Here is a 14087-nt window from a genome sequence, read left to right on the forward strand (position 1 = left end):
CTGTCAAGAGGGTCTCTAAGTAAAGAAGATTCATCTGCAGGAAAAATAGATTTTTTAGATAGTTTAGCCACTGGGATATCAATCTTGGGAGGCAATTCCCATTCTTCAGATTCTTTAGGGTCGATTTTGTATACTGCTCGAAAACGAGACCCCAAATCAAATCTTTTTTCAGGCTTAGACCAACCCTGTTCAAAGAGGACTTTAAGATCAGGATGACTAGGCAATACTTTGGCTTTTTTTCTGGGAAAATAAAAAAGTGCATCTTGGTTAACAGAGTCATTATGAGACTCATCTGTCTCCATTACACTTTTAACCGCCTTGATCAATTTAGAGGTTTTATCTTTGTGAAACAGAAAAAAATCCTCAGATACATCTGGCCCAGAACTTTCCGATTCAGGGCTATCCCCAGAAATTATCTGGGCTTCTGAGCAGCTACTAGAAGGCAAAGATATAGAAGATGATTGCCTATGATGTTTTCTACGTTTATGATGTCTTTTAGACTTCTTTTTCTTTGAACTCATCTCATCAAATACAGCAGACATTTTTTCCTTCATCCACTGAAAAAATACATCTCCTCCTGAAGTCTGAGCAGGAGCTGCACAAGGGGCACAAACATCATCAGGGCAATCATCTGGTATAGGCTGCTCACAGCTAATACAGTCTCTATGATGAGACTTTCTCTTCCTTTTACCAAGGCTGGACATCTGTAACACAAACAACAAGTGTTAGGACATGCCAAATGAAGGAACAAGGGCACTCATGAAAGGAACAAACCTTAAGCTCAGACTGACTCTGCTGCCTGGCAGGTGCAGAGAGCATACCTGAACAGTACAGCCTTAAAACATTCCCAACAGGAAATGCAATGCACCTGGTCAGAGGCGACACCCGGGCTAACAACCAAATCCTTCTAACATAAGAAAAGGATGCAGGGGACGCGCTGAGCCCTAAGGTTAGCAAGAGCTTTGTTCACAACAATATAGAAACCACCTTACGGTACATTGTAGATGGTGGCTTCAGGAAGGGGGAGATGCGGCAAAACAGCAGCTATACCCCAAAGTATTGAGTGCAACACAAATCTGACCTCCACTTCTCTGCTTATTCAAAAGCCGTACCTGAGAATACAGCGGTTCCCGCTTCCAATGGGAGACGCAGTAGGAGGGGAGTTTATCCAGAAACTCCGAAAATACTGGACTTCCGCCACCACGGGGGGAAGGACAGCCTCAGAATGTAGTTTCACCAAGATTGCCACTGGTAAGACATTTGCTTCTACCCTGCTGGACGTGCACCACAGCCCAGGCCTCAGGGGAGCAAGAGGATACTGGCAGTAAACCTAATTAGGACAGAAGAAAAAAACACGCCTCTTCCTTGACTCCTAGGATACTTATAGGGCAGTCGGTTAATTGATTTATTGTTAATTAACATTGTTATTGTGTTCTTCTGTCATAATTAGGACTCCAGACTCTTACCCATCAGTGCTGCCTGTAGGACGAGAGGAAGTGGTATTTTACAAAGCCGCAGATGTTCTAGAGAAAATAAATACTGATACTTTTCTTGCTACTTGTAACTAACCGAAATACAATCCTACCTGCCGTGGATTCCCTTGTCTAGCCGTCTGACTCATGACAGGTAAAAGCACTAAACCTTGTTCGTCATGAATCATAAGGCTGTGTTCACACTTTCAGTTTTTCAGATGCAGGTTTCAAAGCCAAAATCAGGTGTGGATCATCATGAGTGAGAACACATCATGGAAAGGTGCTGCACCTCCTCTTTTATTTCTCTCCATTCCTGGTTTGTACATCGAAAACTGCATCTGAAAAATTGAAGTGCGAATGCACCCTTAATCCTGGGTGCCAATCTCTACATTGTAGATCTTTACTTATTTCCATTTTTAAAGTATAAAAACGAAAAACAGTATAAACCTCATTTTACTCACATTTGTATTCTGTTAGTGACCTCTAGTGGCAAGACATGAATGTTCACCTACTTAAAAAAAAACCTACCACTTGAAGTGGCAGGTATAAGAAGGAAATACCGAGCACCAGCTCAGGGTGAGCTGGTGCCGGAGCTTATTTTTGTTAGTATTTTAAACCACTGTATCGCGGTTTAAAACACTTTTTAAACTTTATAGCCGAAGCTGCTTCGGCGCAGGGAGGTACGCGCTCGGCGCTTACCATGCGCGCGGCTCTCTTTCACTTCCTATGTAGCCGCGCGCACAGTCACGTGCATGGTAAGAGCCGAGCGCGTACCTCCCTGCGCCGGCTATAAAGATTAAAAAGTGTTTTAAACCGCGATACCATGGTTTAAAACACTAACAAAAATAAGCTCCGGCACCAGCTCACCCTGAGATAGTGCTCGGTATTTCCTTCTTATACCTGCCACTTCAAGTGGTAGGTTTCCTTTAAATACAGGCCGTCCCCGGGTTACTTACAGAATAGGTTCTCTAAGTTTTTTTTAAGTTGAATTTGTATTTAAGTCGGAACTGTATATTTTATAATTGTAACCCCAGCAAAAAAAATTTTTGTCTCTGTCTTTTTATGTTGTGTTGTCATAAGAACCAGGATTAACAATAAATCTTAATTGCAGACACCTTACAACTGATTTTTGTAGCCTTAGGGTGATGTCACACGTGGTGTTTTTAGGCTAAAAACGTCCCAAAAACGGCCTAAGGCTAAAGTACAGTGAATTACCAACATCCAGAACTCCATTTGTAACTAGGGTCACCTGTATGTCGGGTTTCTTAAGCAGGGGACTGCCTGTACTTAAAAAGTGTGGGTTTTTTCCACACTGTGATTTAAGTGTGGTAATAACACGGTACAGATCCTCCAAAGATTTAGTCTAAAATGTTAACAGTACATACATTTTTTTTCAAATCTTAAAGGAAACCTACCACTTTAAAATGACCCTTCTGACCCACGAATACCTTAAGCTAGCTCAGGATGAGCTGATGCCGAACCATATTTTCAATTAAACCAGAAACCGCTGTATTTGTAGAAAAATGATTTTGTTGTGGTAGTAAAATCTGTCTTCGGCGCTTCTGTAAGCGTCATGCGGCGCGCACCCCGGACCCTGCTCCGCGGTCACGCTCTCGTCAGCGCCGCTCCCGTCACTAATTTTGCAGTGCCCGAGAGCCGGTGACGTCACCGAGCTCTCGGGCACACTAGCGCATGCGCACCACCTCCTCCCGGCGCGTCGCGGCCGGATCCCATTGCGCATGCGTGAAGTCCCGAAGCCTCGTGATACTACGAGGCTTCGGGACTTCGCGCATGCGCAATGGGATCCGGTAATCAGACGAAATTGCAAAACATATTTTAAGATGGTTTTCTCTTTTCATATTTTGGAAATGTGTAAATTTTAGGGCTATATGAATGTTTTATCGACAAAATAAGACCATTCTAAATTTCAACCCCATTTTGTTTTAATTGCTATGAAGATCATAAAAAATTCCTTTATTTATACAGCACACACAGATAACACAGCGCTGCACAGAGTTTGCCAAATCCGTCCCTGTCCCCAGTGGGGCTCACAATCTAATCAACCTACCAGTATGTTTTGGAGGAAACCGGAGGACACCCATGCAAACATGGAGAGAACATACAAACACTTTGCACATGTTGACACTGGGACGTGAACCCAGGGCCCCAGTGCTGCAAGGCTGTAATGCTAACCACTAAGCCACCATGGTGCCCTCAATTGGTTAAAAATCTGCCTAAAACCAGTTTCTACTAGTTTGAGGGGTGTAATTTTTAGAATGGGGGTGGCTGATAGGGGATTCTTATCATTTATATTTCAAAATCTTTTTTAAAAAAATTATTCCAAAAATTTCAATTTAGACATTTTGGGGGGGAAAAAAATGAAAATCACTGTTCGATGTGTAAGCTGTCTGCTGTCATGTACGAATAGAAGGACTTTTATAAAATGATAGAAACATTTGTCATATCTTAACTTTATGTTTTCAAGTAACTCATTTCACTGGTAAAACTATCCATCTCAAAAGCAGATAATTTCGATGACTTTAAAAAAAAATTGGCAGAATTTAGTTTGTTTTAAATAAATAAACACAAAACATATTAACCAAAATTTACCACTAACATGAAGTACGTGTCATAAAAAAAATCTCAAAATCATTTTGAGGGGGTTATAGTGTCTCCAGCATCTACTGACACTAGTACCACTGCTCAGAGCACCCATACACTGTCTCACCTTCTACCCGCACAGCGCCATCTCGTGGGCAGCCTGAATGAAGCAGTTCATCGCCCAATTTAGACACACAATGTTTACGCCGATTACTCAGATAAATAATTCTCCATGACTCAAAACATATTTTGGTGACAGCGTGCAAAGATTTAGCTAAATGTTTGACACGCCAGTGACGTCATCGTATAGCAGGCGGCCATCTTTATAATGGGAACGCCAGGCTTTGCTTACAACGTCACTGAATTAGAGGCGTGGATAGTGCGTTTCAGGCCCTCGATGATGACATCAGGGTGGGGCGTGGTATCATTTGAAATAATAGCCGGTAAATAAACGGCTGTACGAGGAGCGGCGGATGACGACAGCCCGAGACTGATGTAAGTGCTGTGGCCCGGGGTTATCATGGCGCTCCCTGACACCGGGGTGATGGCGGCACGATGCGGTCATGGCACTGTGCACACCGGGCGGTATACTGCTGCGGCAATCATCATCAGGGTGATTACTGTTACAGTGTGGTAATGATAGCAGATAGGAGGCCATCCCCGGCACCCCCGACCTGCCATTATTTTCTCCACAGTTATGTCCTGTTGCTTTTATAGCAGTAACATAGACCGGAGCGTTGCACAGAGCATCACTAACACAGAGCAGCAGTTCCTGTCGTGTCTGCTCTACTAACTGCTTGTATTCACCATAATATAACAGATGATCTTAGTAGCAGACTGTGATGTGGTCTTCAGTGAATACAGGAATACAATACCCTACTTAAGAACACCCGACTTACAGATAACCCCTAGTTACAAACGGACCTCTGGATGTTGGTAATTTACTGTATTTTAGCCTTAGGCTACAGTAATCAGCTATTACAGTTATTAAAGGTGACTGCAGTTAAGCTTTATTGCTCATCCTGGTTCTAATGACAATCCAACATTTTTCACAAAAAAAAAAATTTAGCTGGGGTTACAATTATAAAATATGCAGTTCCGACTTGCATACAAACTCAACTTAAGGACAAACCTGCAGAGCCTATCTTGTACATAACCCGGGGACTGCCTGTATATTGGAAGGTTTCTGGGAGGAATAACCGAGCAATAACACAATAAAGAGTTATAGGAAGAGGTTGGAGACTTGTTATGTTGTGACCATGGTGTAATATTGCTACGTTCATGTTATCCATGGCTAAAATATTTTGTTTCCTCTTTAGATTCTTCCCTCCTTGGCATCTTCTGACCACTCTCGCTGCAGTTATGGATAAACATACTTTTCCTCAATTTCCAGTCGCAGATTTGGTTAATTTTTTCCGGCAGAAGGTGCTGACTGGTGCGGAAGCAAAAAATTTTACCAAAACGGATATCTTCCCTAACCCCAAGGTAAAGTAGTAGTCGCCCGTCACCTGTGTGATGGGATTATGGGTGAGATGGTGCATTGTACATCCCTGTGTGTGGTCTCCCTCTTTTCTGTCTGTTATTTGTAGCGTCTGCTCCGATGACACTGGGAATGGCTGCTCCAGCTGGAAACACGGACAAGAGTAGGACATGCCCCATGATTTGTGGCTCAGGCAGGGGGTGCTAGAAACCACTTCTGTGTGCAGAAACCCATTGTAATAAATGGGGTCGTATGCTAGATAATGACCTGACATATACTGTGTAGTATTTCCACTGTATGGCTATTTTTCCACAGCAGTGCGTGACATGGGTTACAGATTTTGGCAGACATTCCCTATATTCTGAACAGTATCTGCTTGGAATATAGGGAAAGTTGCTTATTTATTTATTTTTTTGAGCATTTTAATGGGAGAGTGATTGATCTTCTAGGCAAAAATCTGTGTTAAAATCAGCAGTGTGAATGGAGCCTTACTGCCACCCAGAGAGATCGCTGTTGGGTTACATTCATATCTTGTTTTTCTGATACATTTAGTATATACACTGAGCATATCCACAGAAATAGTTTTGCTAGGGTGGTGAGGGGTACATATGTCTTCCCTCCCTGGTTTCAGTCTGTAACCAATTGGATTTTGTTATATCACTGACTTCAATGTTTTGTTTCTACTTCCAGCCCGAATGGGTCCAGAAGCTCTTCATGCGGGTGTTGCAGAAAGTGTTCAATGTTGGGGTGGACCAGTTTTATATGGTAAGTATGTGTGGATTATGCACTTCATCAATGTCAATCTAGATTTTCTTGTAACTAGGGAGAGCGAAGCCTTAGGCTACATTCAGACGCTCGTTGCCGGCCGTACCGTAGCACAGCGGGGGCGCGGGGAGAGGAGGATGAGAGGTGAGCACTGATCACACCCGCCCCTCTCCATAGCGATGGTGCACAATGCCATATGTCGTGATAAGAGGGGACATGTTCTATCTTTTCAGGGGGTACGGGGCCGCCCGCGTGCAGCACCGTACCGCTCCCGTAGGGCGCCGTGTGCCCATTGCCGTCTATGGGGGGGCATATATAGGCCATATATACGTCCCCCATATGCCCGCCTGAATGTAGCCTTAGTTGTACAACTAGAGCTGGAACAGTTTTTGGTTTACTGTTCTATTTCTTCATTTATTGCAGGTACCGGTGGTTTTGGACATCCAGTACCCACATCTGATGGAAGGTTTTGCTCCTGTGGCTCATCTTGTGAAGCTCATGTATGTATTAACTTTGAGTCAAATTTAGGATAACTAAACAAAAATTTCTGCCACCAACTCAAAAATTGTCAAATATAAGCCTTGTCCATAACTACATAGATGTGTGTATGTATAGATAGTCAAGTTTAGGATAACTGTAGGATTATATCTCCATCTTTATTAATTAACAATAAATAATAAATTTCTCAATTCATGTCTGAATCAGCTGGTAATTTTTTTATTTTTCTAGGTCGCGTTTCTTACCAATGTGCCTCATCTATGACTTTCACCCTTCTGATGTCCTGAATCCAAGTAAGTGTCGTTAGTGATGGGGCTTCGGATCATCCATTACGTCTATAGAGCTTGGGACTAATTTGGCGACCTTGATCTTTCTGTTTAGAAGGGAAGCGGACCCTCTACTTGCTGAGTGGAATTGTGAACTTCCTTCATTTCCGAGACACCCGAAAAATGGTCTACACAGCGTTCTGTTTAAATTATGTGAGTGAAAACATTGACACTTCTACGTGTGCATTTGTCCCGTAATACCTTGTATTTGTCACTTATGATGTCCCTTTCATTGGTAGAAATCGACTTTGGACAGTATAAACCAGCAGCAGAGGACAATTCAGGAGTTGGAGGCTAAAATTGAAAAACTCACGTAAGTTGTTTCAGGTACAATTATTGGCTTGAGTGCTTAAGGTGCTTTTTAATCTTAAAGGGATCCTGTCAGGCAGTGTGGGACCACTAAATCGCTTAAAGGGGTAGTGCCACTAAGACAAGTTTCTTAAATGTACTCAAGATAACAAAATAACTCTAATTCATTGCTAACAAAAATACAGCATTTCACAGATTTAAATCCAGCCTGTCTCTATCCGTCCTGGTGTACACAATTTCAGTTGCCCTAGTCCCGACCCTTGAACTTCTGAGTAAAGGGTTGGCAGACTTCTTGTTTTTCTGTCTGACCCTGCCCTGAGCTCCTCTCTGCCTCCAGCTCCCACCCTCGCATTTCAGGACGAGCTCACACAGACTCTGACTTCCTGCCAGGATCTCTTTATCTCTGATTTGTCACATCTTCCTATGTGTCAGATACTAGAACAATGTTCAGAAGCTAAATGTATATAAATAAGTGTATATAGCTGTAACCTGATAATATAAGCACATTGTCAGCACAGGGGAATCATGAAGTGTCTGCTTAGAGAGCCCCGTCCACAGTCTGGAATCTTACACTGACCATCACTGAGTTATAGGAGCCAAAACTGCAATAAAACGGAGTAAAATTGTAAAGTAGGCGGTTAAAACTGATCTTTATTGTGTAAACATCACTAGGGGATCATTGACAGGAATCCTTGACAGATTGGATGACTTTGTCCAGAATTAGAAAAAACATGACTTCGGTTCCATCAACAGCACCGCACCTCTCCTTAGGTTCTTTATGACATTGCATGTTGGTTCCAATGAAGTGCCACAAATGGGCTATGCACAAATGTGGTGCCAGAAGAAAAGGGCTGTACTTTTTAATTTTAAATAAAAAATTAGTATTTTAATAAACCTGAAGCTTTGCTTTTTCTTTAGGACTGTCCCACCTGAACAACAAGCAGAGTTCAAAGCTCTTTCCAGTGATATCCATGATCTGCAGCAATGCATAAGCCAGGAATATCGTGCAAAAGATGTGAGTAACCCTCCCTTGGTGTATGGGGGACACTGGACAACATCTCTCCCAACTGTCCCCTTTTATGTTCATGGAAAGAAGGATAGTGTGGTGGGATGTTATCCGCGATGCCCGTGTCTTGATTTTTCTGAATGTAGATGCTTGGGAATTATTCAGATCACTGATATAAAATGTTTGTAGAATAGTTTGTGGGAGGGGGCCTAAGACCAGCTAGAAGAAAATGATGTAATCTATTCTGCATTTCTCTGCCCTTTGTACATTTTAGTAGTAACGGAAATTTCTATATTTTGCATTCTGTAGCTGGTCCTGGAGGAGAAGATTGCCCATCAAAAAACAGACCTGGCCGAAAAAATGAAGAAACTGGTAAGTACAGGCGGGTGCTTTGGGGGTTTGAGATATTTACTTTTAATATCAGTGTGTTTTTTGCATAGTTTTCATTACCTGTTGGTTTGGAGAGAATCCCCCATCCCTCTTCTTTGCCAGTGATGAGAATAACAGAACTTTCTTTGCCACAGAATCAGCACAAGCTTACTATAGCCACAATGAAGGAAGAACAAGAACACATGAAATCACAGATAGTGGAATCTCCAGAACAGCGCAAGAACAAAACGGAAAGGATGAAGGAAAATGTCCACAGACTGAAGCAAGCGCGGGTAAGAACCTGCCACAGAGCTAGAGCTGCTCTATGCAATGGGTGTGACGTTACGGACCCCTTAAGGGTACACAAGGTCAATAGGTTATTGATTTTCACTAACACCCCCAGAAATCATGGGTTCCAGGGGCACAAGAAATGAGTTGTCCACACAACCTCTGGCATGTCACAAGACTTGCCCACTACCTTGCACGGCTGACGGCCCCTTTTTCACTCGTCTTAGTGAGACAGAGCCCTGTTGGCACGATAGTTTGTGCACCAACTCTTGTTAGATATAAGTCCAGTCCATAACTAGATAGATGTGTGTATGTATAGATAGATGGATAACGGGCCAATTGCACGCTAGACAATGCATTACACACAAGAGAATATATGTACATTTGATTACAAGTTTTTAGTAGAAGTATAAGCAATCACATGAGCAGTTCCCATCTGCTGCAAATCCTTCTTGCCTTTTGATTTTTGTCTTGTAATAATCCCTCAGGGAAAGAACAATGGGCAAGTGGCATGTGCTTTCAAGGGCTGTGTAGTAACGCCTCATGTCTGGGTCATCTCCAGAACCTAGGATGAGTTCGACCTTATCCATGGGAAGTCATAGGACTATGGTTCTGGTTCCATCAGACTCGTCTGGATCTCCAGTATCTTGAGACAGAACATGATTCACTTACGCAGAACTCTCAATGGGAGCATATTATATGCTCATCCAAGGCCTCCAGACTAGATTAAAACGCTGGTGCATGTTCACCCTGATACCCCCAATCCCAGTACCTAACGTCTGTTTGGGGTGGCCCATAATCCTATAACTGGTGTATGAAGTAGTTATACCCTTTTGAAATTTTGGAGAGATCTCTATGAAGATTCCTGTTGCCATGAAGTCTACACAAGGTGTGAAGTGGAGATAATTTCTCTATCCAGTTTCTTCAAGATAAGGAAGTTGGGGATAGTTCTGTTCTATGTAATGAACATGAAAAGACCTGACATGTGCCCTCCTTGCAGTATACCCTTTACTTTTATCACACCTAGGAAGAGGGGTATCCAAAGTGGGGGCCTGCTCTATAATTTCCATCCTCCTTTTGTGTGCACATACGTCTCCAATGTATTTCTATCCCCTCTTCCTCCTGCTAGTAAGAGTTGTCAGAGAGAAACTGCTCCTAAGCAGAAAAACCCATAAGAGTGTCTTTTTTTTTTTTTTTTCTTCTACAGCAAGAAACCAGTGAGAAATGTGACTATTATCGGGAGCGGGTGACCGTGGCCTCTCTGTGGGAGTCAGATGTGCAGTGTTATAATAAGAAGCTCCATAATATAGAGGCCAACCTGGAGGTTTACAGGAAGACCCTTGAAGAGGTATTTGCATCTTGCGACTCACTGTTCCTTCCTTATTAGTAGATTAAACTTTGGCATATGTCATTGTGACAACTTTTCGTTTTACTTTCCTTAGACTAGACAAAAAGAGGAGCAAATGGTAAATAAGAACCTGGAGCTGAAATCCATGGCCAACGAAGAAACCCAACTAAAAAGAACTATCCTGATAAAGAAGGAGAAACTTGCCAAAATGGATATTAAGAATCAGAAAAAGCAAGAGGACTTTGAACAGCGAAAGAGCGAGATTTTAGAGTGAGTTTTAGTTCCCATCACTTTCCCCATTGAACAATGTAGATCCCACTGCCTGACTAGAAAGTTTGAAAATACATCTGTCCATCTTTAAAAACTAGTTACATCTCTCCCAATGTATACTTGGGTTCACCAGTCATGGGACCTCTTGTATTCTGGTGACCTCATCACCAGTCCTGCAGTCAACAAGTTCAGGTCCTTTAGCTCAGTTCACATTTCTGTTCAACCTTCAGTTATTTTGAGCCAAAAATGGTCCAACACACACAACAATTGCAAGTCTTCCCAGCGAGGGAAGGTATAATGGAAAGACTTTCACCATTCCTGGTATTGCCTCACAATAACTGACGCTCTCATGGAGGGCTGACAGGTTAGGGGTCTAACCACTGGAAGAATGGTTGTGCTATGTATATGCAGCGCTCTTCCTTTCATAGCAGAGTTTTGGTTCCCATTCAACCAGGACTTGGTCAACCCCACCAACTCCCAATCAGACACTTAACCTGGCTAGGCCTATCCTGTACATAAGTTAGATCTGTAGGGCAAACCATTTACTGATGCCATCGCCTGTCGGCTTTTTCAGCAGAATTTCACATACCGACTGACTGCAAAAATCTTCAGATTTTGAATTAATGCAAGTTTTTGGGCTGCTAGTCTACGTCAATATGTCAAGTATCCAAGAAGCTTCTCGTTTGAGTTGCTTAGAACTGTTATGTTTTGTAATAGTAAAATTGTCAATTTCTTTTTCTCACTTCTTCAGGATCTGTAGTCACATTCAGGAAAAGAGACAAGCTGTTCATGGCCGAGTATCGCACGTCCTTCAAGAAATCAAACAGACAAACAATAAGAAAGAGGAACTCCTTGATATGGCGGAGGAAGAGAAGAAGAAATGCCAGGTAAGATCACGAGGCATAAACTCTTTCCCTAGAACTGCAGATTGACGGGTTTTTTGTTTGATTTTGTAATATTTTGCAAATTTCTCGCACCAACTTGAACTTGTAGCATGGGGGTTAGGAAATTGTTCTTCAATGTCTGATCGTTATAGGCACAATGAAGGATGCTAGTTGTAGCGTACTGTAGCATGTAAAGAATAAATTTTTTTTGCAGCTATACAATGAAGTGATTGGAAATCCACCAGTATAAACCATCCCTGTAACAGCCAGAAATTGCACTGAAATCAACACTGAGCTGAGCCCTCCTTACACATGCTGACTGCTGGTACATGCTGGCACTGATGGAGCATGTTTACGATTGAAATGCGACCATATTGGATTAGATCCCTTGCTATGACAAGCCAGAAATCGCCCTGTCTTGCTATGAAATCGCCCCCTAGAACTGATATAAAAATAAATGAAATCCTAAACGTGTTGGGTATCCCTGTGTCACAAAATGTGCGATCTATCAATATCTAAAAACTATTATTCCGGTGATCATTCACGGTGAACCTTGTGACTGAAAATGGTGTCCAAATCGACATTTTTCTGCAATTCATAAATTTAAATGATAAGGTCCCACAGTCCCCTGAATGGTGGCAATTAAAAACTCTAGCTCATCCTGCAAAAACACAACCCGTTGCACAGCCCGTTTAAAAACAGTTACAAGGAAATGTTGCAAAGGTGTATTTTTTTTATTTATTTATTTTTTTTTCATTTCTCTGCATTTGCAAAATTTACAGCTTTACAATACATGACATGGAATATTTAAGGAAATCTTAAATTTTGTGCATTATGAAGCAAACATACCTTGAGAATGCTATAGCTACACTTATTTAATCCCTGAATCCTGAGTGTTTTTGTTGAAAAAACATTTATAAAATTATGATAATGAGACTGCAGTGCTTCAGCCTTGTCCTGCCCAGCATAAGGTGAGAATATGTAATCACTGTGTTTTCCCAGACAGGCAGAAGTAATCAATTGCTGCACCATCCACCAGCTGCTGTGTATGAGTCATCCAGCTCAGGTTGATTAGTCCTGTCTGGACAGTTGAGGAAGCTCCGTTTTATGTGTTTATGTGCTGCAACTATTTATTTTATAATTGTTTTTTGAGCAAAGCCACTCTGATGTTTCTGCATCTGTAACTACAGCATTCTCAAGGTGTGTTTGCTTCACAATGCATGAAAAACAAATGGTAGATACTGTTTCTAGGCAGGGCAGTTTGTGATGCAGAAAACAAGTCTTCATAAGCTCTGTTCCAATGAATCAAAAATTATTATTTTAAGAGAGCATCTACAGATAATGGTAGATGATTACAACTTGCCTCCCTGTCCCAACCCTGGGTGCACTGATCTTCTTTTATTATAACTTGCAATGGCCGCATTTAGGAGAAATATAACTTTATAAAATATACATGTTGGCAAAATGTGTTCTGTAGAGAAGCACTGTACCCCGCTGCTTGATCAGCATACATAGAGTAAAGAGAGCTGGTTGTTCTCGCGCAAGCGCAAACTAGTGACGTCATTAGCTCTCTACACTATGTAAGCGGACTACTTATGGCTGGGTGCAGGGCACAGTGCTGCTCTTCAGAACATGTTTTGCTCACTTGCATATTTTAAGTTACATTTCTCCTAAGTGTGACCATTGCAAGTTCTAATAGAAGATCAGTGCACCCAGGGACGGAGAGGTGAGTTGTAATTATCTACCATCAGCTAATCACATGGTAAAAGAATGGGAGCAAAAAAAGGGCATCAGCAGAAAGGGGTTAAAATCTTTAAGTATTTCTCTTCCCCCCCCCCCCCCCCCCCCAGTACAGGGCATTAAATATTAATTTATATACAGTCATATATATATATATATATATATTATAATCTCTTTTGCACCTTGTAGCAGTCACAATCCATTTCTTGCCTTTTTTTTTTGTCTCCCTCACATTCTCCTCCTTTTGCAGGATGTTATGACAGGCTTTAGAAATGCGCTGGAGAAATACCATGACAGCTTGCAAAAAGTGTCTGATCGCAGCGCCGAGCGAAGGCGAGAAAAAGTTACGGAGCTTAATCGCAGACTGAGTCGACGCTAGGAGTTTGTATTGTCTGTCTGTGTTTTTCCATGTACACTTTTTTTTTTTTTTTTTTTTTTGGTTTCGATGTACAAAGTTTGTTTATAAAATAAAGTGTTATTGCTGTTTAGAGCTGCTCACGTGTGATTGACAGAAATCTACAGGGAATCTCTCAGCAGGGTTTATCATATTGTACACATACTTTTACACTTTTTTTTTTTCATTTACTGCAATAAAACTGTATTTGAGTCTTGCGGTATATTGCACAAACATTTTTCAATCATACAGTCAGCAGTCATGGAAAACTTTTGGCTGTGTTCACACTTGAAGTAGGCGAAACTCCTCTCTGAGCGCTTAATCAAACGCATATACA

The 14087-nt window shown here is 41.8% G+C and overlaps 1 protein-coding gene and 1 long non-coding RNA gene across 4 annotated transcripts in view; one reads left to right on the forward strand and one right to left on the reverse strand.

Annotated features, from left to right (window-relative positions):
• The window catches only part of LOC140104252 (uncharacterized), a 36391-nt gene extending 31912 nt beyond the window's left edge, over positions 1 to 4479 (reverse strand). Inside the window, exon 1 of the long non-coding RNA XR_011850281.1 lies at positions 4201 to 4479. This is a non-coding gene — a long non-coding RNA (uncharacterized lncRNA). The remainder of the gene's footprint in view (positions 1 to 4200) is intronic.
• Positions 4422 to 13844, forward strand: LOC140104251 (kinetochore protein Nuf2-A-like). 3 transcript variants are annotated; one of them, XM_072127718.1, is made up of 15 exons: positions 4475 to 4568; positions 4894 to 5009; positions 5393 to 5558; positions 6244 to 6318; positions 6742 to 6818; positions 7048 to 7109; positions 7198 to 7295; positions 7382 to 7455; positions 8370 to 8466; positions 8767 to 8829; positions 8982 to 9119; positions 10322 to 10462; positions 10557 to 10732; positions 11484 to 11619; positions 13607 to 13844. In XM_072127718.1, exons 3-15 carry the CDS (start codon positions 5436 to 5438, stop codon positions 13733 to 13735), a joined length of 1389 nt encoding a protein of 462 aa, XP_071983819.1. In that variant the 5' UTR covers positions 4475 to 4568; positions 4894 to 5009; positions 5393 to 5435; the 3' UTR covers positions 13736 to 13844. The 3 variants fall into 3 exon arrangements, with proteins under 3 accessions (XP_071983818.1, XP_071983819.1, XP_071983817.1); XM_072127717.1 differs by lacking the exon at positions 4894 to 5009 and having other exon boundaries at positions 4422 to 4568; XM_072127716.1 differs by lacking the exons at positions 4475 to 4568; positions 4894 to 5009 and adding an exon at positions 4588 to 4686.
• Positions 13845 to 14087: the final 243 nt, after the last annotated feature.

This window comes from Engystomops pustulosus, chromosome 10, assembly GCF_040894005.1.
Source record: "Engystomops pustulosus chromosome 10, aEngPut4.maternal, whole genome shotgun sequence".
NCBI classification, from domain to species: Eukaryota; Metazoa; Chordata; class Amphibia; order Anura; family Leptodactylidae; genus Engystomops; species Engystomops pustulosus.